Source organism: Papio anubis, chromosome 17 (assembly GCF_008728515.1).
Source record: "Papio anubis isolate 15944 chromosome 17, Panubis1.0, whole genome shotgun sequence".
NCBI classification, from domain to species: Eukaryota; Metazoa; Chordata; class Mammalia; order Primates; family Cercopithecidae; genus Papio; species Papio anubis.
This window is the reverse complement of record NC_044992.1, coordinates 34,745,714-34,771,451: the sequence shown is the minus strand read 5'-3', so window position 1 is coordinate 34,771,451 and position 25,738 is coordinate 34,745,714. Positions and strand designations below refer to the sequence as shown.

Genomic DNA, 25,738 nt, shown 5'->3' with positions numbered 1-25,738 from the left:
CTCTGTTCCTGTCCCTGACTCAAAACACTTCCCTCCCTCCTCCCTCAGTAACTTTCTAGGACTGACTCTATGAGCTCCCTAAGCTGCAATCACAGAGATTTTTCTCATTCGGGAGGTGACAGGACACAGCAGTGAAGAGTGATTAGCTTTAAGTCAGAATGACCTGGATTCAAACTCCAGCTCTTAGTCTTGGGGAAGTTACGGAATCTCTCAAGGCTCAGTTTCCTCATCCATAAATAGGGGTGATGACAACAGTGCCCACCTCTGCATTAAATGTAATGGTGTAGGTAAAGAACCTGCTCTGCTTCTGGCATTGGAAGGGTGCTTAGTCAATGCTAGCTATACTTGTGTGATAACAGAGTTCACCACTGCTCTAGGGCTGTTCTGGGGAGAAAGGAAGATCCAACTGGGGCAGGCGCCCTGTCCCATCATCTCCGCACCCCCTCACCACTCCAGGCCTGAGCCATTCTAAGAAACAGCAGCTCTAGGGCAAAGAGGCCACACCCCAGCTCCAGCAGCCCCAGCACAAACGTGGAGCCCAGAAAAACAAGCACCCCAGAGACCCGTGGGACCTTGTTGGCAACTAGCTTGCTTATTTATTTATTTATGTATTTATTTATTTATTTATTGAGACAGAGTCTCACCCTGCTGCCCAGGCTGGAGTGCAGTGGCGCCATCTTGGCTCACTGCAACCTCTGCCTCCCGGGTTCAAGCGGTTCTCCTGCCTCAGCCTCCCAAGTAGATGGAATTACAGGCGTGCGCCACCACCCCCGGCTAATCTTTGCATTTTTAGTAGAGATGGGGTTTCACCATGTTGCCCAGGCTGGTCTTGAACTCCTGACCTCAAGTGATCCACCTATCTTGGCTTCCCAAAGTGCTGGGATTACAGACGTAAGCCACTGTGCCCAGCCTAGCTTCATTTTAAGCTTCCAAATTACAGTCTCTAACCTGGAAGAAGTTTCCAGGGACCTTGCAGTCTACCTCCCTGCCTCCAGTTATCAAACTACCTTAATGAAAGAGACTTGCTCTCACTGCTTAAAAATCCCCACAACATCCCTAGCCCAAGGATGGCAGCTAGCCATTCCATCAATTACTGATGACTGGCTGGGAATGCTGTGTTCTGTGTTCAGGAGGATCTGAGGCTCTGTCTTGACTCAGCAGGAAAGAGCACAGTGATGAATCAGTCATGTTTGCTGTGGGCTTGGGAGGGGAAGTGTCAGTACACATTCCCTGTTTGTCATTCCTACTCTGGCATCTCCCTTGACTATAAGCTCCCAGAAAGCAGAGGCTGAGCTTTACTTAACTCTGTGTCCCATATGGTACGAGACACACCGCCTAGCCTACAGTAGGAATTTAGGAAATGTTTGCGCTTGCAATCCTTACCTTTTGCAAGTTCTCCTTGGTATCTAGCTAAAATGTCTCTTGCTGCAGTAGAAGCCTGTTCTTGGAGAATATACTGAGGGGTCCAGCCAAGTTTCCTGTTGTTTGTACACAGCCCCAGCCACTGATCCTCTTCCCTACCACCCTGTGCTCTGAGACATGACAGATTCTCACCGGGGAGGCGGAGTCGGGGGAGCCAGAGGGTAGGGCCGGTCAAACATGTGCATGTGGTAGGCTGGCGGGGAGTACACAGGCGGTGGCTCTTCATCCGAGCTATCGGGTTCCAAAGTCCTTTCCAAGATCTAAATCAGAGGCAACAGAGAAAGAAATATTAATCATCCCTCCTTGAATTTAAATACCATTTAGACAAAATCAAGTGTGGGAGGGCAGGTATAATAAAGGAACTCTGTGTGTTGCTAGTGGGAGTGTAAATCGATACAATCACCACTTTAGGAAACTGCCTTTTTGAAAAAGCTAAACATAGCTACCTCTGACCCTCTAGTTCTGGCACACTCCACAGACATCAAAGTATATGTCCCCAAAAGAATGTTCACAGCAGCATTCTCCCTCCATGTGCAGTTCAAACACAGGCAGAAACAAACACACAGTGGTAAGGGTCAGGGCGATGTGCCCTCTGTGGGGCGGGTAAGGGCGGGAATGGACACCAGGGGCACTCCAGGTTCTGGGGATGATGGCTCTTGAGCTGGTGCTGATAATGTGTTTTATTCACGCTGTGAAACTCCACTGAGCTGCACGCGTGTGACTCATGTGCTCCTGTACCCACGCTATTCTTTGATGATAACATCATTCATACCCTTTCTCAAAGTACCTCCACGTCTCTGATGTCACCTTAACCTCGAACAACCTGGTGCTGTAGGATATGGCTCATTACCCCATTTGACACAGAAGGAAACTCAGGCCTAGGCTAAGTGACATGGCAAAAGCCACATGCTTTTTAGAACAGAGTCTTCAACTTGGACCACAAGGATCCCTCCCTCAGGCACACTGGCCGCACACTCAGGTTGGACTCTCAGGGCGGAGAGTAGCAAGGGGAGTGCCTGGGATGCCTGCTCTCCTTTCCAAGCTCTTGTCTTCTCCAGGAGCCAAGAAGAGGGCCAGGGAGAGGCCAAGGACTGGGCAAAGTCTGGGGTCCTGCTCCACTGACCAACTTAGATTCTTCCCCAGAGGCCCAGAGAGGAGTTTGGGGCAGCTAAACACATGGCTACCTCTGACCCTCCAGTTCTGGCACACTCCACAGACATCAAAGTATATGTTCTCCTGCCTCAGCCTCCCAAGTAGATGGAATTACAGGCGTGCACCATCACCCCTGGCTAATCTTTGTATTTTCAGTAGAGGCGGGGTTTCACCATGTTGACCAGGCTGGTCTTGAACTCCTGACCTCAAGTAATCCACCACAGGAGGCGGCCCCTGACTGGGAGATCCTTCACCACACAGCCCAACCTGGCCTACACCTTCACCTCCCGCTCACTCCCCACAACTCTGTTCCCATCTCCTCCAAGATCAAAGAACATGGGAGGAGCTCAGAGAGGCTCTGACTCTCAGGTGCCCCAGAGCCCCCAGACCTCAAGTGAGTTTGCAGAAGTCACCATAATCATGCTGCCTGTATAAGCCTGGGCTGGGCCAGGCTGCACTGGTACATCTCTGCTCTGAGACCAGCCAGGGGCACCTGGTGGGTAGGGAGGTGAGCCTGTGCGTGTGAGCACACCTACACACACATACCCACACACACGCACATGCACACACATGCACACGTGCTCTCTGCAGTGCTCTGCGCATACACAGCTAGCTCAACCCAAGGAGGCCTTGCGCCCTGGAATGCACTAACGTTCTTTCCTTTGAGGCCGAAAGTATTTAAACAGATGCTTTTGCAGGAAAGGAAGAATGTAGCACTTGGCAGGCCACTGCTCTGCTTACCCTAAATTTCCACAAGAAAGGAAAAAAGAGAACACTGTAAGCGCTGCTCCTGTTCCCTGGCGAATCTTTGGTGCCTGGCACAGGACAGTGGCCCCGCAAGTACGTGGCTCATTCAGAGAACTTACTGCTGCTGTCCCCCAGCCCCGACACCCTGTTTCCCAGACCCCTCTGCTCTGAGGGATAGGGCTCTGGGCTGTGGCCTGAGGCTAGCAGTGGTGGGTCTGGGTGGCTGGCCTGGGCTGTTCCCACTGATGTGGGTCAGAGTGAGGTGGCTGAGGAGGGGAGGAGAGCTTAGTAGAAACTGTCCCCTAAAGGAAGCTGCTTGGGGTTTCCTCTGACCGTGGCCAGCAGCAGTCAGCCCCCTAGACTTAGGGCAATCAGGCCTCCCCAGCCACACCAGGAGGCCCCCCAACACAGCTCCTCCGTGCAGCCTCCCAGGGCAGCAAGCCCAGACAGACGTTCATCAGAGCCTCCTGGAGAGGACTTGGGAAACACAGAGAAGGCAGATGGCCGGCCAGGCAAGCTCCAGAATGCAGGGCTTGAGGCCCAAGGAGAGTAACCCCAGCAGCGCTGCTGGTCTCCCTGGCCTCTCCCTCCCACTGCCACCAGCCACAAAGAGGTTGTTCTTCTGGCTCTAAAGGTGCTGAAGTTTTGGGCTTTTCAGCCTCCTGGCTTAACTCATTGTGGGTGATGGATGCCTGCCAGGTGCTCCAGGGGGGCAGGGTGTAGGCCATTTATCTGACAGGAGATATTTCTCCATGGCAAGGATACCCCTCGGGCCAGCCCACCATCCATCAGCCCCCAGAAAGGTTTTTTTTTCCATTCAGCAGTTATTGTCATTCCAGCTGTGGCTCATAAATTTTCCGAAGCACTTTCCGCTGGCTCAGGAGCTGCCTGCCTATGGGCCCAGGCAGAGTTCCAAAGGTGGGGGGTTGGGGAGACTGCCAAGGGAGGGGAGGGGGCTCAATTTGGAAAGCAAGATTCTTAGAAAAACAGAAGTGCACATACAGCAAGGGCCTACTTAGGGGGTGGTGAAGCCTTGCAGAGGTTTATAGGGCTGTGGGGGCCTTGGACAAAGGAGGAAATACTACCCTACCTGCCAGACTGTCAGGGCAAATCAGACTGCAGAAAGGGTCAGAGCTTGCAGAGAGCTTTCTTTCCAGTTCACACTTAAAGCGTACACAGTTGACTCTCGAATAACATGAGTTTGAACTGCATGGGTGCACTTACAGGCAGATTTTCTTCCACCTCCACCACCCCTGAGACAGCAGGACCAACCCCTCCTCTCCTCTCACTCCTCCTCAGCCCACTCAATGTGAGACGATGAGGATGAAGCCCTTTACGATGATCTACTTCTACTTAATGAATAGAAAATATATTTTGTCTTGCTTATGATTTTCTTAACATTTTCTTTTCTCTAGCTTACTTTATTGTAGGAATACAGTATATGATACATATGACATACAAAATATATGTTAATCAACTGTTTCTGTTAACAGTAAGACTTGAGGTCAACAATAGGCTCTTAGTAGTCAATTTCTGGGGAAATCAAAAGTTATATTAAAAAGTGAATTTTTGACTGCATGGGGGGATTCATTGCCCCTAACAGCTGCATTGTTCAATGGTCAATTGTATCTGCAGACAACACACATACACACGCACACTCTCACTCTCTCTCTCCTTCTTTCTACAAAGAGGATCCATATTTTCCAATACTCCTTCCACCACCTACTCCAAGTAGATCGAAGGAGTGGTCTCCCAAGGAGAGAGACAATAGAAAACTGTACAAAGACAGCAGCAGCATTTATTCATTCAACAAACACTCCCCAAGTGCTTGCTATGTGCCTGGATTGTCCTGGGTGCTGCAGATGACACAGGGATAAGCCAGATGTCTTTGCCAACAGAGCTTCTCCACCCCCAGGAGAAGTCTCAGCAGCACACACTAAGGAGGAAAAGCAAGGAGACTTCGCCTTGCAGGATGACTGATGGAGAACAGGGACGAGGGTAATAATAACGCCACAGCACAAAGTTTGTGAGGATTAGAAGAGATGACACATCGGGACGGGTGCAGCGGCTCATGCCTGTAATTCCAACACGTTGGGAGGCCGAGGCGGGCAGATCACCTGAGGTCAGGAGTTCAAGACCAGCCTGGCCAACATGGTGAAACCCTGTCTCTACTAAAACTACAAAATTAGCCGAGTGTGGTGGCACATGCCTGTAGTCCCAGCTACTCGGGAGGCTGAGGCAGGAGAATCGCTTGAACCTGGGAGGTGGAGGTTGCAGTGAGCTGAGATTGCACCATTGCACTCCAGCCTGGGTGACAGAGCAAGACTCTGTCTCCTGCCACCCCCCCAAAAAAAGTAGAGATGATACCTCTAAAGCACTTAGGACGATGCCTGGCATGAGTTGGGACTCAATAAAGAGTGGAGTTAAATCCCACCTGCTGGGTCCTGGTCTTGTCCATGGCTGCAAGTCCCAGATGGCCCTGTGGACAGCACCCCTCTGATTAACAGGCTCTGTGTGCCTCACCCTTCTGCACCAAGCACCTCAGGCTCTGCTGATACTAGGAGGCCAGATGTCCACTGAACTCGGGTGGGACTGGGAGGGACTCACAAACTCCAGCAGATGGGTACTGATGCAGTACGCAGGTCCCCTCTCTCCAGTCACTTCTCTGGAGAGACTGCTTGGCTATGGCTCACTACTGCTTCCATCAGGCCACAGTCAGAGGGATTTAACTGGCAAGTCTGATTCCTCACTACCTTTCCATGGCTATGCTCCCAGGATACAGCCACACTCTTTTTTCTCAGCGTCAGGGCTTTGTCAACCTCACTGATCTCCTCTCACTCTAGGACCCTGACAGATGGTCCCGCTGCCAGTTCCCTAGCCAGTCAGACACTATTTCACCTCCTAGCCTATGCACAAGCTGTTCCCTTTGCCTACACACCCTTCCCCTGGCTTCACTCTTCCTTTGGGTCTCCGCTTAGGGTTTGGGCTTAGCCATCGCTTCCTCTGGGAAGCCACCCCTTTCTGCTGCTTCCACGTCTCCATCGAGCACTTACCACTCTGGCCGTCAGTACGGGACTCCCGCTTCTAGTCCACACTGGACTCTGAGCTCCAGGACGGCAGAAATCTGGTCTAACTTGGCCACTAGCGAACTCTAGGCCTGGAAGTGGAGTTCAGTATGTTGGGGTGGGGCCCAGGCACCTGCATTTGTAACAAGCACCTTGATTGTGATGCCTCCTGACTCAGGGTCTAGTGCCACGTCTCACACACCACTGAGTGGGTGCTCAGTGTTTGTTGAATGACTGCATGATTTCTGCCCATAAAATAAGGTCACTGACGACGGATGGTACTTTTCCCTAGGGGAAGTAAGGCTGCTTGCTAATTAGAACCCAGACAGCGGAGTAACCCAGGTCTTCTTAGAGGTTCCAACGGTGGTTGGAATTACCTGGGCCGCGCCCCTACCTCCGGAGGGATGCTGTCCTCCGAGTCGGAGCTGTCCTCATAGACACCGCCGCCGCCGCCGCCGCCACCGCCCTCCAGGTTCATCTGCAGCAGCTGGTCGATGGTGGCGTCTACAGCACCGCTGTTGGCGCGCAGCACGCATTCGATGATGTCGTAATCCATGTTGGGGAACATGGTCTTGAAGTCATCCATGGCCTGGTTGAACTCCAGGCGGCGCACCTGGCGGGCCGGCCGGCTGTTGTTGAGCTCCTGGGGGGAGGCCGCGGCTCCCCCGCCCCCGCGCGCCCCGGCTGTGCCACCCCCGCCGCTGCCACTGCTGCTCCGGCGGAACAAGCTGGTCATTTTGCGGAGCCGCTTGGAGAAAATGTTTCTAGCCGGCCGCAAAGCCCCTTCCCCGGGGTCTTTCCGCGGTCAGCCGCTTGCTTGCTCTGCGGCCTCGGGCAGCTCACTCCAGCGCCTCCTCCGCCCCGGGTGGCCAGGCAGGAATGGGCTGCCGAGGGCTCCGGGTTAGGAGACTACGGGTGCGCGGGGCCCCAGGCGGCCCTCGGAGAGTGGTCCTCGCGGGGCGGTGGCATGCGGGACCGGGCCGTGCTGGGGCTGGGCGGCCGGTCATCCACACCCCCGGGGCATCCTGGCACCAGCTTCACGGATGGTCCCACCTGAAACCGAGGGAGATGGAGTCAGGGCCGAGACTAGCAAAACATGAGCTCAGGCCAAGGGCTATTAAGAAATGAGGGCAGGGAGGCGCGACCCCTACCATGCTCAAGGGAGACTTGCTTCTTCCTCCTGCTTTCTCCCCAGCTTCAATAATGAAATCCCTGCAGTTCTTTACTAGCACAGGACAGCTATCAGTTAGCAAGAGCTTCCTCCGACCCAGGTACCATCCTAAGCGTTCTATGGGGGCCAACTCATGACAGTACTGTAAGGTAGGTACTAGTATCCCCATGCTGCAGATGGAAAAAGTGAGGTATAGATGCTGAGTTAGTGGAGGAGTCAGGATTTGAATCTGGGACATATGGCCCCCAAGCCACTGGTCTCTACCATTACACATACTGCTAAGGACCCCTGAAGAGCTGACTGAGGCAGGAGGGGCTCTTAAAGATGTCCTGCCTCTCTGATCTCTAGTCCCTGTTCTCATCTTCTCACATCACTGCCCCAACGTCGTGGTCCCACCACCAGGGCAGGCATCTTGTGCAGAGCTCCACCAAACCCCAGGGACAGCAGTGATGAGAAACGGGACCCTCCAGTGTCACCGGGAGCTTCTGGCCTGAGAGAGGAAACAGAGCTCCATCCTTGCAGAGCCTCGGGCTGATGGGGAGGCCCATTTCCCACTCTTGGTAAACTCATGTCAGGCTCTATAACTCAGTCTGCTCCCCTGAGAAGCACCAGCCCAACAGAGAGATGCAGAGAGAGAGATGCAAGGCCATTGTCAACTCCTGGAATTCATTATCCTCACCCCAATGTCAGGCCGACATGCTTTATTTATATCACAGACACGTTTGTTCTTGTGGAACACTCAGTGTCCCTAAATATTTTTTAAAATCCCAGAAGTTTTTTCTCAAAGTTGTCTTGAGAAACCATATACATCATAAATTCTGTTATTATCCCCACCACGCCCAGTTCCCCTGCCCCAGCCAATGTGTGTCCCTCAGCCTCCAGGGTCAGCACAGTGTCCTGACAACATGTATGGGTGGAACTGAATAGCAAGCACAATGAGGGACCTAAATCTGCCACAGAAAACTGCCTGGCCCACTCAAACCTACGCATGTAAACCACCGCCAAGGTTGCATTTCTGTTAGCACAGACCACTGAGAAGGGAGTGTGCCTAAAAACACCACCTCTGACTTTTTCATGCCTACTCCAAGCCTTACAGTAATTTCATTAATTGTAGAAAAGTGGCAGATTTTAAGAGACCATTCCATCAAATAATATTCTTGAGTTTGATGAAACAGGTGCAAACCTGTTTTCACTTTTCTAGGACTTGGAGTCACAATCTTAACAGCTGATATAGAAATGTTCCTTTTTTTTTTTTTTTTTTTTTTTTTTTTTTTTTAGTCTCCCTTTGTCGCCCAGGCTGGACTGCAGTGGTGCAATCTTGGTTCACTGCAACCTCTGCCTCCCAGGTTCAAGAAATTCTCCTGTCTCAAACTCTCAAGTAGCTAGGACTACAAGTGCACGCCACCACACCCAGCCTTTTGTGTGTGTGTGTGTGTGTGTGTATTTTTAATAGAAATGGGGTTTTGCCATGTTGGTCAGGCTGTTCTCAAACTCCTGACCTGAGGTGATCTGCCCACCTTGGTCTCCCAAAGTGCTGGGATTACAGGCATGAGCCTCAACGCCTGGCCAAGATGTTTTTGTAAGCACATCAAAACCCTGAGAAAACCTGCTCACACTCCGGTGTGTCTACATCTCAATTTTTCATTTTTTCTTTTTTTTTGAGATGGAGTCTGGCTCCAGCCCAGGCCGGAGTGCAGTGGCGTGATCTTGGCTCACCGCAACCTCCACCTTCAAGGTTCAAGCAATTCTCCCACCTCAGCCTCCTGAGTAGCTGGGACTACAGGCATGTGCCACCACGCCTGGGGCTAATTTTTGTATTTTTAATGGAGATGGGGTTTCACCATGTTGGCCACGCTGGTCTCAACCTCCTGGCCTCAAGTGATCCACCTGCCTCGGCCTCCCAAAGTGCTGGGATTACAGGCATGAGCCACTGCGCCTGGCATTATTTTTTCTTTGCATATACCACCATAAATGAATTTATTTTACTAATGTAATCAAACCATAAATTCTATGCAACTAGTGTTTTCCACATAAGATATTGTGGCCATCTTCCCATGTCAGAATATGTAGGGCTACGCCATCATTTTTAGTGTCTGAATAGTATTCTGTTGACTGAGTGAAGCATGATTTATTATCTAACTCCCTCTATCCCATCTCTTCCCACATGAGCAAGTCAGAGCCCAGAGGGGCCAAAGCCATTTCACAAGGAGACACCTCAAAAGATCAGTCCAAGAGAGTTTTTCTGTGAGAAGGAACACAGGAAGGTAGCCAAGTATGACATGGTTTCCCATAGCTGGCTTTAGACACCCCAACACCCCCACACCCACATCTCCTACAGAAGAGTATGCAGCTTCGCCTCAGCCAAAATGCCCTCCGAGGCAGGGCTCCACCCTGACAACCGCCTTTGTCCTGGGCTCTGGGGACCTGCCCTCAAGTCTCTAACACAGACCTCAGGGCCAGGAGGCCCCAGAAGCTGATGCCTTGGGCTACTGTCTGCTGCCCTAGTGTCATCACACACAGGGGTCAGTGACTTGTGTTAAGGCCTTCTAGAGTAAAGCCATCAATCATCTCCCTGCCCCTCCGGTAATTTACTAAGAGAGATGGAGGGACCCGGCTCTCACTCTGCCAAAGGCAATCCCTCAGAGAAAGATGACCTGGGCCACCCCCAGGGGAGGAAGAAGGAAGATGGCAAGACCTACATTTTCCCCATTAGCAGCCCTCTGGACAGCTCCCTCGGGTTCTGGGCCTCTCTGAGTGTTGAGAAGCTCCAGAAGCCACTTATAGGAAGCGCGCACCAGTTCAGACAGGGCTGCAGTTCCCCCTCCACATTCCCCAGCCGTGGGGCCTCAGGCAAGTCTCCCATCCTCTCCATGGCCCTATGTCCTCATCTCGATGCACCCCTTAGGGGGTTTCAATGGGAATGAAATAAGATAATCCTCAGCACACTGCCTAGAAGGTGGCATTCGAGTTATCACTGCCCCAGGAGGCTGGTAGAGAGCCAGGAGCAGTGGGTAAACTGGCCAAGCTGCCCCCGCAGGGGGATGGGGTAGGGAAATTCTAGGGGAGTTTTCCCCAGCACCTGGATGTCAATCCCTGGAACTCTTTCAGGCCTCTGGAAGGAAATATCGATCCTCACAGCCCCGGGGTAGGCTGGGCTGGCCTGGGCAACTGGAGACACAGCAGCTCATGCAGCAGCTTCCATTTGGCCCAGGTGCAAAGCATTGAAAGCATCCTTGTGGGGACCACAAAATGTAAAGGACTGACAACTCCAGCCCAGGCCCACACCCCGCTTCACATTACAGGTGAAGAGCCTGAGACCCAAGTCTAGGACGGAGTTGCCTGAGGACACACAGTGAGTAAAGGCAAAGTCTAGACTTTTCTATTAAAGGGTGGTTCTGTAGATGAGGAGAGTGGCTCAGAAACAGTAATGGGAAACATTTTGATTTACAGAAGCACCATTTCCACAAGACTTTATAAGGTCTGAGACTCCCAGGCTGCCTATAGAACCAGGTGGACTATAGAGATTCCCAATTCTCAGAGCACTTTCCCTTTCTCCCCCTGGCTAAGTTCAGGGCAGAGTCTGAGGCCCTGGCTGTGGTGTGCCTGGGAGCAGGGTCAGAGTTGTCCCTGCCAGGCTGCCTTTTGTAACTAGCACTGCTCAAATGAAAAGCAGTTTAAAATACCTGAAAGGATTGAGGCAAGTAGGCGACAGGTTTATGAGCTTTTGCCACGTGCTTTCACATTTAATCTTTACTACAACTCCATGAGACAGGTGTTGCTGCCTCCATTTCATAGCTGTGGGAACCATTTCAGAGAGGTTAGGTAAATTGCCCAAAGTCACACAGCCAGTACGTGGAGAAGCCAGAATTAGGAACCCACTTCCTAAGAGGCAAAAAATGTCAAGTAAGGCTCACAGGGCTATGAGCCAAGGAGCATAAGAAATTCAGCCATGTGTGCCCCAGGTTCAGGAGACTGGGCATAGCCCAGAGGACACTTCGGCAGAGGAAACATGACCCAGACAGCATGGTAGCAAGGTCTCTTGGCTCTGCTCCAGAGCTGGATCTGTGACCTTGGAGAAACCATACCACCTCTCAGAACCCCAGCTGCTGAGCACTGGTAGGGAAACAAAGGGAGATAACCCCTGACTGGCTTCTGAAAAAGGAAGCAAACAACCCACTGGGCTTATCAGACCTCTCGGAAGCTGACTCAGAGGCTCCCCTGAACTCATGGTTGTGGATGACCTGGGGCCTGGGAAGCAGAAACCCCACACCTGTCCTCCTCCAGGTCCCAGGGAGCCAGAATCAGAGTGGTTCTCCACCTCCCCTGTAAAGGAATCCAGGCCTGGCAGGGGCGGCAAATAGCCAACCTCCTCTCCTAGCATGAGCACGCAGCCAAGGCCTGAGTCACTCCCGGCTTGGCCCACGGAGGTGGGCAAGCTGCCCCAGTGCAGTTCATCTGGCCTTGCCCAAGGTCATCCCAGCCAGCCTCCTGCCTGGTGCATCAAGGCCAGCGACGGTCTGCATGGGGGCTGTGAGAGCCGGGGAGCCAGAGCCCTGGGTGCACTTTCTGACCCTAGTAAGGCTGTGTGACTTGGGGAAATTGTTTCATTTCTTTGAACCTCAGCTCCCTCATTTGTAGACATAGGGATAGCACCTCCTTGGAAGGAGTATTAATAGAACGTACACGGGTACCTGGAGCATAATAAGCACCCAATGAGACAGGCTGCTGTGGCTTCGGGCATAGGCCTGGGACCTTTTCCCGGGGTAGACTCACTCTCTGAGCAATCTCATCCAGCCCCACAGCTTGGAATACCATGTGCATACTGAACACTGGCTCTCATGTGCTCTAGCCTCTCCTGTGGGCACTCCCCTCAACCCCACACTCATACAACCTTCCTGCTGCCTCCACTTGGACACCCAACAGCAGCTCCAACGACATGGATCCATCCGACCTGGGATTCCCTCCAACCCCAACCTGTTCCTCCCCTGCCTTCTCCATCTCTGTTAATGGCAACTCTCCCTGGCTTCGGCCAAAACCTTTGGAGCCATCTTGGAGTGCTCTCATTCTCTTACACTCTGTGTCCAATCTATGGCAAAGCCTGTCTTCCCCGTCTTCCAAATGATTTCTGAATCTGGCCACTCCTCACCACCTCCACAGCTACCACGCCCTCCCTAGCTCCCTGCCTCCCACTTGCCAGCCTAGAGACCCCTCATCGCAGGGGTCATGCCCTTCCTCTGCTCCACACCTCCCAGTGGTTCCCATGTTCCCAGAATACCCAGAGTTTTACTGTGGCCAACCCACATGGTCCTGCCCATGACACCTTTTGACCTTGCTGTCAAATATGCATGCACACATACGGAGAGAGCCTCACTCTTGGCAGTTACCTGGATCATTGCTAGTCCACCAATGAGCCAGGCACACTCCCACCCAGGGGCCTCTGAACTTACTTTTTCCACCACCTGCTATGTTCTGCTCCCACATATCTACACAGCTCGCTTCCTTCTGGTCCCTACTCAACCATCACCTTGAGTGGGGACCAAAGAGGCAAGTCCACCCCCCAACATCCCAGTGTTCCTAACCCTTTAGGCTTACCTGTCCTGTTCATGAAACAGACCACCATGGATATTATACATTTGTCACTGATATCTTCTCCATTAGAATGTAAGCTCCATGAGGGCAGGGGCTTTGCCATACTCACTGTGGTATCCCCAGTGCCCGAATCGGTGCCTGGCATGGTCAATAGGTATTTATTAGGTGAATGAGTAAAGAAGGGAAGGAAAGATGGAGGAGTGCAGTAACTGCATTTCCCTCCCTTCCCTTCCTCCTCTGGCTCACAGCAATGGTGGGTGGGGGGCTTTTCAGTTTCCAAAGCCCTCTCTCCCCCACACACTCATTTACTCCTCACAACAAACCTATAAGATATATAAGGAAATGTGTTATTATCTCACTTCAGAGACAAGGGGTCTGAGGCCAAGGCAGCCCAGTGATATGGACACAAGGCTGATGGCAGGCTGCCCCTTTCCAAGCCAATGCCAGCACCGGGGGCAGGAGGTCAACCCCCTCCTAGATCTGACTTGACCTTCCATTCTGCCCCCAAAGAGGATCAGGGCCCAACCCTGAAAGGTGGGAGTTAGAACAGGAAGCCACAGGTCCCAACGGCCAGCACCTTCCTGTGCCCCACCCAGAGGTCACTCTTCTGGAAGGAGGGTAGGACTCCTCAGACCAGCTCTGTCTCTGCACACCCCAGCCTCCCTCCTCTGAAAATCACCAAGGAGCAGACCCTGCGTCCATCTGTGATTGTCGTGATGCCTACCTGCAGAGGGATTTGCTTCTTGCCTAAGATCTGGGCCCAGCCCAGTGGCACTGCCAAGCCAGGCCACTAGGTGGTGTCCCAGAGCTCAGGCCTGGGCAGCTCCCAGGGAAAGGGCCAGAGTGGCTTTTCTCTCAGAACCCAAGAATGTGCCCCACCCCCACACTTGGACTGATTAAAAGGGAGAAGAACCACCCAATTGCCTCAGGGGTCTTAGTACCCAAGACCTGCAGAGTTGTCAAATCGTTTAGTCCTAGGTGGGAGATCTGTGGCACATGTGCCACCACCTTCTAGCCCTCGTCCTTGGCAGACATCACTAATCCATCCAGGTATTACTGTCCTACAGAACCCACACAACCTCAGAACCCTCTGCAACACGGCCTCTGCGCAAGCCACGACCAAGTGATTAGAATTGGCATGAAAGACAACCCACTTGCCAGCGCTCTCATTTCCCGTATGGGGAGACGCAGCCCAGGCTCACTGTCTCATTAGGAATCCAGGCTGCAAAAGCCAGTGGGGCCAGAATGAGGTCATATGACCCTGGGAGGCTTGTGTAACCATGGTTGAGTCCTGCGGAAACCTCAAGTGGGTAATGGCAGAGGCTGCTGGGCTGGGGCAGCTGCATCCTCGGCCAATTGTCACCTCAGAGCGGGTGGGGTGCAGGGAAATCTGCCTGAGCTTCTTGGCTTCAGAGCTGAAGAGGCCCCAAAAGGGGGTGAAAGGAAGGGGAGAGGAGAGCAAGAGACAGATAGAGGCTCTCAGTGTGTGTGTGTGTGTGTGTGTGTGTGTGTGTGTGTGTGAGAGAGACAGGCAGCCCTGACAGAGACACCTTGTCCTCCTGCCCCTGCACAGGCTTGTTTTCTTCCCAAGCTATTAATGTCGCTGCAGCTTCAAAAGCCGGGTGACCTTTAAACGCTGAGCCTCCTGCTCCTGCCCAAGGCTCAGAAAAGGCTTAATGGAAACTCGACCCAAATGGCCACAGCTGCTGGGGCTGCAACAAAGCCAGCCTCATTCCCGAGGCCCCCAGAGCTGCTGGGCAGCCACACCTGTGCCCGCCCCCAGGCAGCCAGGAAGGGCAAAGAGGACCCTCGGGCACAGCCATTGGAGAAAAGAGACTGCTGGACCTTAGGGGAGGAGGAGGAGGGCAGGGGAGACAGACAATGCTGTCATGCGCTGCTGTGTGACCTTGGGTACTTCTCTGGACCACTGATCTCTTCTACATCTGTAAAACATGAGAATTTGGCAGTGTGGTGGCTCATGCCTGTAATCCCAGCACTTTGGGAGGCCAAGGCAGGTGAATCAGGAGATCAGGAGTTCAAGACCAGCCTGGCCAAAATGGTGAAACACCATCTCTACTAAAAATACAAAAATTAGCCAGGCATGGTGCTGGGCACCTGTGATTCCAGCTACTTGGGAGGCTGAGGCAGAGAACTGCTTGAACCCAGGAGGTGGAGGTTGCAGTGAGCCAAGATCATGCCACTGCACTCTAGCCTGGGTGACAGAGCAAGACTCCGTCTCAAAAACAAAACAAAACAAAACCATGAGGATTTGATGAAAGGACTCCTCAAGCTCTTTGCCAGCAAGAAGCCCCACTGTCACCCAGAGAAACAGGACACCTGGTTTCTATGCCCACCCAGCAGGGCTGCCGGCAGGGGTGAGGCTAGGGGCAGCCCCTGCCTTCCAAAGGCTACCCCATGAGCTGTGCAGGCTGGGCATGGCATGACGCCTTGGCCACCCCCACCCCTATCACTTAGATCTGTAAGGGTGGGGCATTCCTTTAAAATTTGTTTTTAACCTTTAAAAATCAGAAGAAAGGCCAGGCTTGGTGGCTTATGCCTGTCATTCCAGCACTTTGAGAGGCCGAGGTGGGCAGATCATCTGAGGTCAGGAGTTCGAGACCAGCCTGGCCAACATGGTAAAACCCCGTCTCTACTGAAAATACAAAAATTAGCCTGGTGTGGTGGTGCGTACCTGTAACCCCAGCTACTTGGGAGGCTGAGGCACAAGAATCACTTGAACCAGGAGGCGGAGGTTGCAGTGAGCCAAGGTCACACCACTGTACTCCATCCTGGGCAATAGAGTGAGACTCTGTCTCAAAAAAAAAAAAAAAAAAAAAAAAAAGATTAAAAAAAGACCTTTTCTTTTCTAATTTTTCTCTCTCCTGCCTCAACACTTGTGGCCATGTCTGTAGCCAATGGGAGATGTGGGGCAGGGACGAGGGCAAGAGGTTCCAGAGGAGGTGAATGAGGTCCCTCATGGACAAATTGGTCCCAGAGCCTCAGTCCTAAGGATATCATCATTCATCTCTGCTCCTGAGGCTCAAATATCAGGTGTGGCTGCCACAAAAGGCACCATCAAGAAGCCAACACTGCCTTCCAGTGAAAAAGATCCAAGATGAGGCTCCTCAGCAAAGAAACATGTCATTTGTTTGGTTCATCTTAGCAAGATAATGGTCATAACAGTCATAATGAGAATAGATAACACTTATTGCCTGCTTCCTTATATGCTAGCCACGACTCGAAGTGCCTTATTGCATGTTAACTCTCTTCATCCTCTCTACAGCTCTATGAGGTGCATATTACTACTGCTGTTTCCACTTTATAGTAGAAAAATGAGGCATAGAAGAGTTGAGTAACTTGTTCAAGGTCACACAGCTAAGCGGCCAAGCTGAAATTTGAACCCAGAAGGTCCGATTCCAGATTTCACACTCTGTATCCACTGGGCTTGATCACCATTCCATACTCCCTAGAGCCAAGCACAGAGCTGGGCACACAGCAAGAACCCAATAACTGGGAGTTAAATTGAATTCTAAAGGGCAGGGCTGCCCCTGGAGAGGCTGGGGGTGCCTGGGTGCCGCTGGAGGTATAAGGGATGGTGCTTATGTCCAGGAAGCAAGGGAGAAGACAACACTGTGGCAGTTTCCTCACAAACACTTTTTCCCACCCTACTGAAGTTGTCAAGTTGCCTGAGCAACCAACTGTTTTCCACCACAACCTGGGCTGGCTGGGGACTATCTCCACAACAGTCCCTCTCTCCATAAACAAAAGCCACCAGCTCAGCCAAGATATTCGACTCAGGTGCCTGGGAGGAGATCAAACCTCAGTGGATGAGGGGGGTTACTGTCCCCCCTGCCCCCCCCGCAGGTGCCACAGCTCTAGGGGACCCCACTGGGCTGGCAGGAACACGCGCGTTCATGCTACCAAGTCAAAGGGCCCATGCTGGAGGAAGGAGGCCACCAGTAACTCAGGTGCACGGCCAAGGAAGCTGGGCTGGCTCCAGGCATGAGCTCATACTGGACCAGGCCCAGCTTCTTGGGAAAAGGGGTCAGCTGCTCCTCCCTGGGCTTCAGCTATAGGCAGTCAGGCTGAAGCCCTCCAACAGGCTGAGTTCTGAGGTCTGGACAGCAGCAGGACACACCTCTGGGCCCCCGGGACAGGCAGCAATCAATGCCCAATTTAGCACCTGAACATGCCCAGGTAATCCAGGCCAAGGAACCCATGATTAGAAAGGAGCGCTCGGGATGGGCAGAGGAGGGTCCTGCAAACAGAACTCCCAACCCCTGCCCCTACCCTCCACACTAAGGCACACTTTGCACCTACCCTACTGATTCAGGAATTCCACTTCTATGAAATTTACCTACAGATGATATGTTTGCAACTGTGTATGTGCATAAGGATATTCCTTGTAAGTGTAACAGCAGAAGACTGGAAACACTCTACAAGTCTACCCAGTAGCAGGCTGATGAAAATATGATACATTATCAGCATCCTCCTCTCTATATATAATGCTATTCAATAACAAACAAAAATGAGGGATTTCAATATGTCTCCTTAGCCCAAGACCTAAGGGAACAATGCGAGGTACAAAACAATGAGTATAGTCACTCTACTATAGTGCATTATGGGGTGTGTATGTGTGTGTATGTGTGTGTGTGTGTGTATAAACTCTGAAAGGATTCACAAGAAACTTACATGTTTCCCCTGGGGAGAACTGGGTCATAAGAGATAGATCAGGGAAACTTTTCCACTATAGATTCCTGTATACCTTTAAAATTTTGATTGATACTCATTTATTAATTTAAAAATAAAATATGCAAATAATCCATTATTGGATTACTGAGAACATTAATAGCATTGCCAGTGATTTTTATATCTTTTGCTTTTTTTTTTTTTTTTGATATGGAGTCTCTCTCTGTCATCCAGGCTGGAGTGCAGTGGCGTGATCTCAGCTCACTGCAACCTCTGCCTCCTAGGTTCAAGTGATTCTCCTGCCTCAGCCTCCAGAGTAACTGAGACTACAGGCACGTGCCACCATGCCAAACTAATTTTTTGTATTTTTAGTAAAGATGGGGTTTCACCATGTTGGCCAGGCTAGTCTCGAACTCCTGATCTCAGATGATCCACCTGCCTAGGCCTCCCAAAGTGCTGGGATTACAGGTGTGAGCCACCACACCCAGCCATGTCTTTTGCATATTCTATTATCTACAACAGACATAAGTTACTATTTAATAATAATTACAGCAAACATCTGTGAGCACTTGCTAGGTGCATGTATTTTCTATACACTTAGCATGCATTATCTCATCGAATCCCTACAGTACAGCAATGAATGCATCCACTCCACAGAAAAGAAAACTAAGGCTCAGAGAGACTAAATAACTTACACAAGGTCACACAGTCAGTGGCAGAGCCAGATTTGGAATCCAAACAGTCTGGCCCCGGAGTCCACGATCTGCTTAACTTCCAACCTATAGTGTCTCTAATTAAAAGTTTTTCTAGAATGTCTTTACTCTCTAATTAAAACAAAATTTTTAAAAGCCTGAATTATGGCCAGGTGCAGTAGCTCACACACCTGTAACCCCAGCACTTTGAGAAGCTGAGGCAGGTGGATCACGAGGTCAGGAGTTCGAGACCAGCCTGGCCAATGTTGTGAAACCCCATCTCTACTAAAAATACAAAAAATTAGCTGGGTGTGGTGGCAGGGGCCTGTAATCCCAGCTACTTGGGAGGCTGAAGCAGGAGAATCACTCAAATCCAGGAGGCAGAGGTTGCAATGAGCCGAGATTGTACCACTGCACTCCAGCCTGGGCGACAGTGCAAGACTAGGTCTAAAAAAAAAAAAAAAACTGAATTATGGTAGAAAAAATCTTAAGGAAGCAAACCCCAGAGGCTCCAGGGCTTTAAACCTTTTCAATCCTAAGAATCCCAACCCAATCCTTCCTGCTCTAATCATTTAGGCAGGCTTTCTCCAGTCACCGCACCCCCGTGGGGCACCCTCCAACCTTGGTCAGGAACCCACCTGCCTCCTGCTGGGGATGCAGGGAAGGAATGAGGGTTGAGTGGGCAAAGTGCTGGCTCATAGCATAGCTGTTTCAGAGGTAGAACCATGGTGTGGAGGGACTGTTGGGGCACAGCAGGGCTGGGGGTCTGGCCAGGAAACTCCTGGTGGAGGGGAAACCACAAGTTGATGTTTACTGGTGCTATGTCTGGGGTAGGAAGCCATGGAGCTGAGTGGTGAGGAGTGGGGCTTTAGCCTGAGTGGTCAGGAGTTGGGCAGTCCTCTGTTTACCTCCTGATCCTGCAGCTTATTGGGCAAGCAGGATTGCTCTGAGCATACTTCCTTATCTGTAATATGGGGATACCTATACCTTCTCAGATGGAGCTCCTGCAGGGGATTCACTGTGGTGGCATGCACAGCACCCCACAAGGGAAGCTGTCAGTCAGGGGCAGCTATTGGTAAGACTCTAGGAGCACGGGCCATAGCACCCCAAGGCCATATAGTTCCAAAGGGCTGAGTCTCGAGTCTGGCCCAGACATCTGGCCTGGGAATATGACCTTGAATCCAGCCCTGAAGGGAGCGAATGTGCAGTGTAAAGGCCTCCCTACTCAGGGACCTCTACGACCTCAGGCTGGGAGAGCTCAGGGACCCTAAAGGAAGATCAGGGAGCTGGGCCAGCAGCCAATACCCTGCCCTCCAGCTAAGCTTCCAAGGGTAGGAGAAGTGATTGGAATAATGCAGGCTGCCCACTCCTACCCAGGGGAAGGAGGTGGCTTGGGACTGCCCCCCAGGGGAGGGGCTCCATGGGCCCTGGGCAGCAGGAGCACAGGCAGAGTGGCCCTCTCAGAAATGCCTTCTCTGGCAGCTGAGGAATGCAGGCCCAGGGCAGAGGAACAGAAGCTGGGAGGGAGGGGTGGCTGGCCCAGGGCTGAGCTTCAGAAGAGCAGGCAGCAGCTGCGGCTGGGAGGCCACCCGCCTCAGGCAGCCGGGACACCATCAGAAATTCCACCCAGAGTGAGAAGGGCCCAGCCCAGACAGCAGATGGGATAGTTTAGAGCCACTTACTGCTGGGCCAACTACACCCCCCAACCACAGACTGCTCCCTCCGCCCGGCCTCGGCCCCTGCTCTGCCTGTGTAGCAGCAGAGCTCCCCTTGCACAGTCAGGAGCGCCCAGATGCCAGCTGCCTAGGTCCCCTCTCCTGCCCATCCGCACACCCACATGCCCACACATATACTCTGGAGCTGCCACAGTTAGGGAGGCAGGAGAAACCTCATGTTCTCACTTCCAGATGGTGCATGTTGCCAAAGGTCACAGAGCCCAGTGGCTGCAGCACTGGGATTCGAACCCAGATCGTGAGACTCCTGGCCAGTGCTCTCTCCTTGTATGGGCACACACAGCAACACATGCCAGCACACAGCTCACATGCCTGCATGTGCTCACAGGCTCCCACTCATTGCCACACACACCAGCTCACTCAACCCCATTCACTTGCACAGTGCCACACGCTCCTCCCAGGCCCTCGCAGCCATAGGACACAGACACCGCTTTAGGATTTTTCTTGAACCATCCCACACAGCCCAGGCACTCAATGTACTACTCCCCTCTTCGCCCAACTCTGAAGCTAAAATTACAGTCACTCTTCTATACGCACTCACTAGTGTGCACTGACAGCACCCTCAGCCCTCCCACAGCCCACCCTCCAAGCCACCCCCTTCATTAAGCTGATAGCAGGGCCAGATGAGGCCTTGGGATCCCTCTCTTCCCCCATCTGCACCCAGAATGGATTTCACAGCATTGGTAAGGTCAGGCTGACCTGACTGGCAGCAAAACTGGCCAGAACCAGGAAGTGGCACACCCTGGCCAAGACACCAGCTTCCTGGTTCCCTGCAGGCCCAGCTCCTAGAAGGCAGCGCAGGGAAGGACTTCAGGCCAGCTGGGGCTGGTAGCCTCGGCCCCAAATCTAACAATCAGGGGAAGGGAACAAGAGCTCTTAGGGGTCCCATAACCAGCCTCCTTTGCCTCCCGAGGGCCTCAATCTCTACTTCTAGAAAACGGAGAGAAACAGTCCCTGTTTGGTCTGATCATTGAAATCTTCCAGGGATATATAGGTGGGGGCTGGCGGAGTAGGTCAGGACCAGAGAAAGGTGCAAACTGGGATGAGTCCTCTGCAGAAACAGCCTGCTGCATCCTAGTCCCCCAGGGATGGAAGGGTCTGTACACTTTCTTTAGCTACAGAACCAGAACCCCTTTCTTCAAATGAAACCCTCAGCAGAAGTCCATTATGTAAAGGCATTAAACAGAAACCTGCCCTCATCCACCCCCAGCAATTATGCATAATCAGAGAAGCTGCCATTTAGCGAGTGCTAGGCAAAGTGCTTCTCATGCATCACATCGTTTAATCCTCGTGACAATGTAGGTTATTACCTTCCACTATCATCATGACCATTTTATAGATAGATACACCGAGTCGTGTGTGACCTAGAGATTGTCCAGGACTGCGCCACATTTAAATTGCATGTACATGTGAAGTCTCCTGACATACCAGTTACTTGCAATGCATTTTAAAGCCTGGGTTTAATCCCTCATGCTCCCATCTCTCAAGTTGTTTGCATCTCTGCCTGTTCCGCTCACTGCTACTGATGAGGCTTCAGGAAATGCAATGAGCTTTTCCATCAGTCTAAGAAGTCAAATGCTCTTTGCACTATAGCAGTGTATCTCAGAGGGTGGTGGCGACCACCTTCCTCAGACTCCCCATGTTCTCTAACCCACTATTAAATCAGAATCTCTGAGGACATGGCCTGGGGATTTGCTTTCTAACAAGCTCCCTGGGTCATTCCCATGCACAGGAAAGTGTGAGGACCACTCTCTTGCAAGGTGATGCAGTTCAGGACCTGGATGCCAGTTTTGGTCCCATCACTAATTGGCCAAGTGACCTCGGACAAATCATTTTACCTCCTGGGCCTCCAGGTTTCCACCTGGAAAATGGGAGGGTGGGACTAAATAATCTCCAAGACTCCTTTCACCTCCAACATCCTCTGTGTCCACTCTAGGTTCCCAGCTGGTCCACAGGTATATAAACTGAGTTTCACGGACTGCTCGGTCCCTATAGCAGCCAGCACACACTGTAGATACTCATGACAAAAAGTTCCTGTCTGGTTGACTTAAGGAAACCTGCAAAAATACCTTACCTCTGGCTCTAGGCCCTAAACAGATGACTTCTGGATCATCCATGCCACCTACCCCTCCCCTGAATATTTATTTTCTTCATTCCAGCCCCAGCCGTGAGCCAACCAGGACTCTGTAAACATTGAGTGTGCACACCTGGGCTTAGTCAACAGTCATCAAACAAAGGCACTGCCAAATCACCTCACAAGCCCAAACTTGCACCTACTCTGTTTGTCACAGGGAAGCAGCCACCTGGGAGGTGTGAATGGTGTGCTCCCCCTCTCCCAGCACAGAATGGGCATGAGGGACTGGGCTGTATAGAGGATGTAGCCGAAATGGCCCCAGCCTACAAATGGGTTACAAGTTTAATCAGACTTAAGGGATGTGAGAAAACAGCATGAGAAGCAGCCAGCAGTTGCTAGAATCTTCCAGAAGCAGCTAGACATTTCTCAGTCCCTTGGCTCCTTTGATGATCATCATTAAAACATGATGCATTGGCCAGGCGTGGTGGCTCACACCTGTAATCCCAGCACTTTGGGAGGCAGAGGCGGGCTAACCCCCTGAGGTCAGGAGTTCAAGATCAGCCTGGCCAACACAGTGAAACACAGTGAAACCCCATCTCTAAAAATACAAAAATTAACCACGCATGGTGGCAGGCACCTGTAATCCCAGCTACTCGGGAGGCTGAGGCAGGAGAATTGCTTGAACCCGGGAGGCAGAGGTTGCAGGGAGGCAGCGGTTGCAGTGAGCTGAGATTGCGCCATTGCACTCCAGCCTGGGAGACAAGAGCGAGACTCTACCTCAAAAAAAAAAAAACAAAAAAAAAAAAACATGATGCATTCAGTGCTTGAACCCGGGAGGCGCAGGCTGCAGTGAGCTGAGATCACACCACTGCACTCCAGCCTGGGCAACAGAGCAAGACTCCGTCTCAAAAAGAAGACCATGATGCATTCAGGTAGGGCTTGAACACTGCTTGCTGGTGGCAAACATATGACTGCCTCATTCTTCAAGGTCTGTGAATCCCTAACAGTAGAGTTGTGGGGATTATCAGACCCACAGCCTGGACACGGGGTGAATTGAGATTCATGCTACCTTTGTGTATGGTGAACCTGTGTGCATGTGCAAAATAACTAAAAAGGAAGGATGAACAGGAAAGGCAAGGATGAAAACCCAGCTTCCACAGGGGAAGCATCTGTGAACTGTAGCCAGGATCTGCTGATCCTAGCCATTTGAGAATTCCAAGAGAGATCATCCTCTCACTCTGACCACACTGACTATCCACAATGATTGTGCTTTATGTGTGAACAGCACTCAACAGCTTACGATGCTGCGGGAAAGTCCCCAAACCCTTTGCATTCAGCCAGGCTCCAGGCTGGGTACAAACCCTATAGCAGAGAGCTGGCCTGGGTGCCATGCCATCCTCACAACAATCCTATGAAGCAGGGACTGTTATTTTGCAGAGGAGGGGATTGAGGTACAGAGGAGTTAAATACCTTGCCCCAAGCCTCGCAGCCAGGAGTAACCAGGTCAGGATTCCACCCTAGAGCCCACACTTCAACCCCTCACCACGCTGTCACCCCACTTACAATAATGAACCTCTGCGCCTCTGCATGGGACAAAGAGGGAAACTGAGTCTTCCAGGAGACCTGGGCACATGTGAGGCCATCCTGGCAATGATCCCACCTCCAGCCATCCAGGAGCAGGAGCGAAGCCGCTGCATTGAGTGTGTAGGTGCAGCGGGCCAGCCAGGCAGCAGGCAGGTAAAAAAGCAACGGGGCACCTCAGCTCTGAGCTGGGCAGGTGAGGCACCACCACATGCTTCCTCTGCCACAGCAGTCCCAGGCCAGGAGGGCACCTTGCCAGGCTCCACTGCCACCCACAGCATGGCCTCCCTGTCCTGGTCTGGGCTCTCATCGAGTTGTATTTCCATGGCAGCCACAACGGGCAGCAGCCAGGGTGAGTCAGGCCAGGCAAGAGGAAGTGACCACACTTGAAAATTATTAACATGCAGGGCTGAGCTTGAGGCCTTTGTTCTTGAGCAAAGACTGTAGCATTTCACTTTCAGGAAGGAGCTAGGAGGGTGGGGCAGGCTCAGAATTGCACAATCAAAGCACAGGCTCAAACACAGACAGGTCCCAGGTGGAAGTCAGCTTAGACAGGCCACCTGCAGAAAAGTGCAGGCCAACCCACGGCCCCATATAGCAGGTCCACAGAGAAAGTACAGGCCAACTCATCTCCACTGTCTTTTAAATCAGAGACTGGGCACAGTATATGAAAACCTATATAATCCCAGTGCTTTGGGAGGCTGAGGTGAGAGGACCACTTGAGGCCAGGAGCTTGAGACCAGCTTGAGCACCTTTCTCTATACAAAAGGAAAAATTAGCCAGGCATGGTGGTGCGCACCTGTAGTTCCGGCTATTCAGGAAGGTGAGATGGGAGGAGTACTTGAGCCCAGGGTTCAAGGCTACAGTGAGCTATGATGGCTCCACTGCACTCCAGCCTGGGTGACAGAGAGAGACCCTGTTTCAAAAACAGAAATCAGAGAGGATTTCCAACAGGGATAAAAATCAGGGTTTTGTGGTCAAAGGTGTTCCAAGTCAAGGAGACCAAGTAAAGGAGACACAAGGCTGGCCACAGAGGGAAGGATGGGACTCTGTGCAGCCAGACCCCAGTGGGAGCCCTGTGTCTGGGAGAGATGAAAGACACCCCCTCGCCCCAGCTGGCAGGGGGCAGCCCCAGCTCTACGAAGGCTGCCTTCCTACACCCCCTTGCCAAAAGATGGTACCTCTCCTCCAACCATGCAGGTGTCCTGGCCCCCCAACCCCACCGCATCTCCTAGGCGAGGAAAACACCCATAACTGTCCTCACGGGCACCTAGCAACCCTGAAACACTGTGTCTCGGGCAACTTTTCAGAGCTGCAGCTGTTCCCTTAAAAAGTCACACGTCAGCCACCAGGAGTGGTGGGAAAGGCTGAATTCTGGAGAAGAGGGATGAAGGCTGGGGAAGTGGGAGGGAAGGAAGGGAATATGGTCACCAGAGGAAAAAAGTCAGTCAACAAGGAAAAATCTGATTCTAAAAACATAATGCAAACAACAAAAAAAACAGGCTTTGAGCAAGCCTCATAAGCCCTGGGGCCCAGGCCTGTCCTTCGTTCCTGGGGAATGGGCCCTTGCTTCCTGTCCCATTTCACAGGGGTCATCAAGAGGCTAAGATTTCACTCTGCTCCCCTCCTGCACTTCATGAGAGCTTAACCTTGAGGCCTTCGAGGAAATTAGGAGAAACAAGAACCCTGTCCTTTGGCAATTACAAAGTAAATGGCCCTAGGGGCCCGGCGTGGCGGTGGATCTCGCTACTGTGGCAGGGGGGCGGTGGGGGGCGACCTCATTCCCACCCTTCCTCGGCTCTGCAGGGTGGCTGCAGCAGAGG

At 52.1% G+C, this 25,738-nt stretch overlaps 1 protein-coding gene across 8 annotated transcripts in view; it reads right to left on the bottom strand.

Moving 5' to 3' along the window:
* The window catches only part of CUEDC1 (CUE domain containing 1), a 94,487-nt gene that overhangs the window by 16,756 nt on the left and 51,993 nt on the right, over positions 1 to 25,738 (bottom strand). For 7 of the 8 annotated variants that reach the window (XM_021929079.2, XM_021929077.2, XM_021929078.2 and 4 more), the window contains exons 2-3: positions 6,781 to 7,439; positions 1,555 to 1,682 (exon numbers count right to left, since the gene is read on the bottom strand). In XM_021929079.2, the coding sequence (XP_021784771.1) occupies positions 1,555 to 1,682; positions 6,781 to 7,122 (470 nt within the window). In that variant the 5' untranslated portion in view covers positions 7,123 to 7,439. The other variant, XM_021929082.1, reaches the window with a different exon arrangement.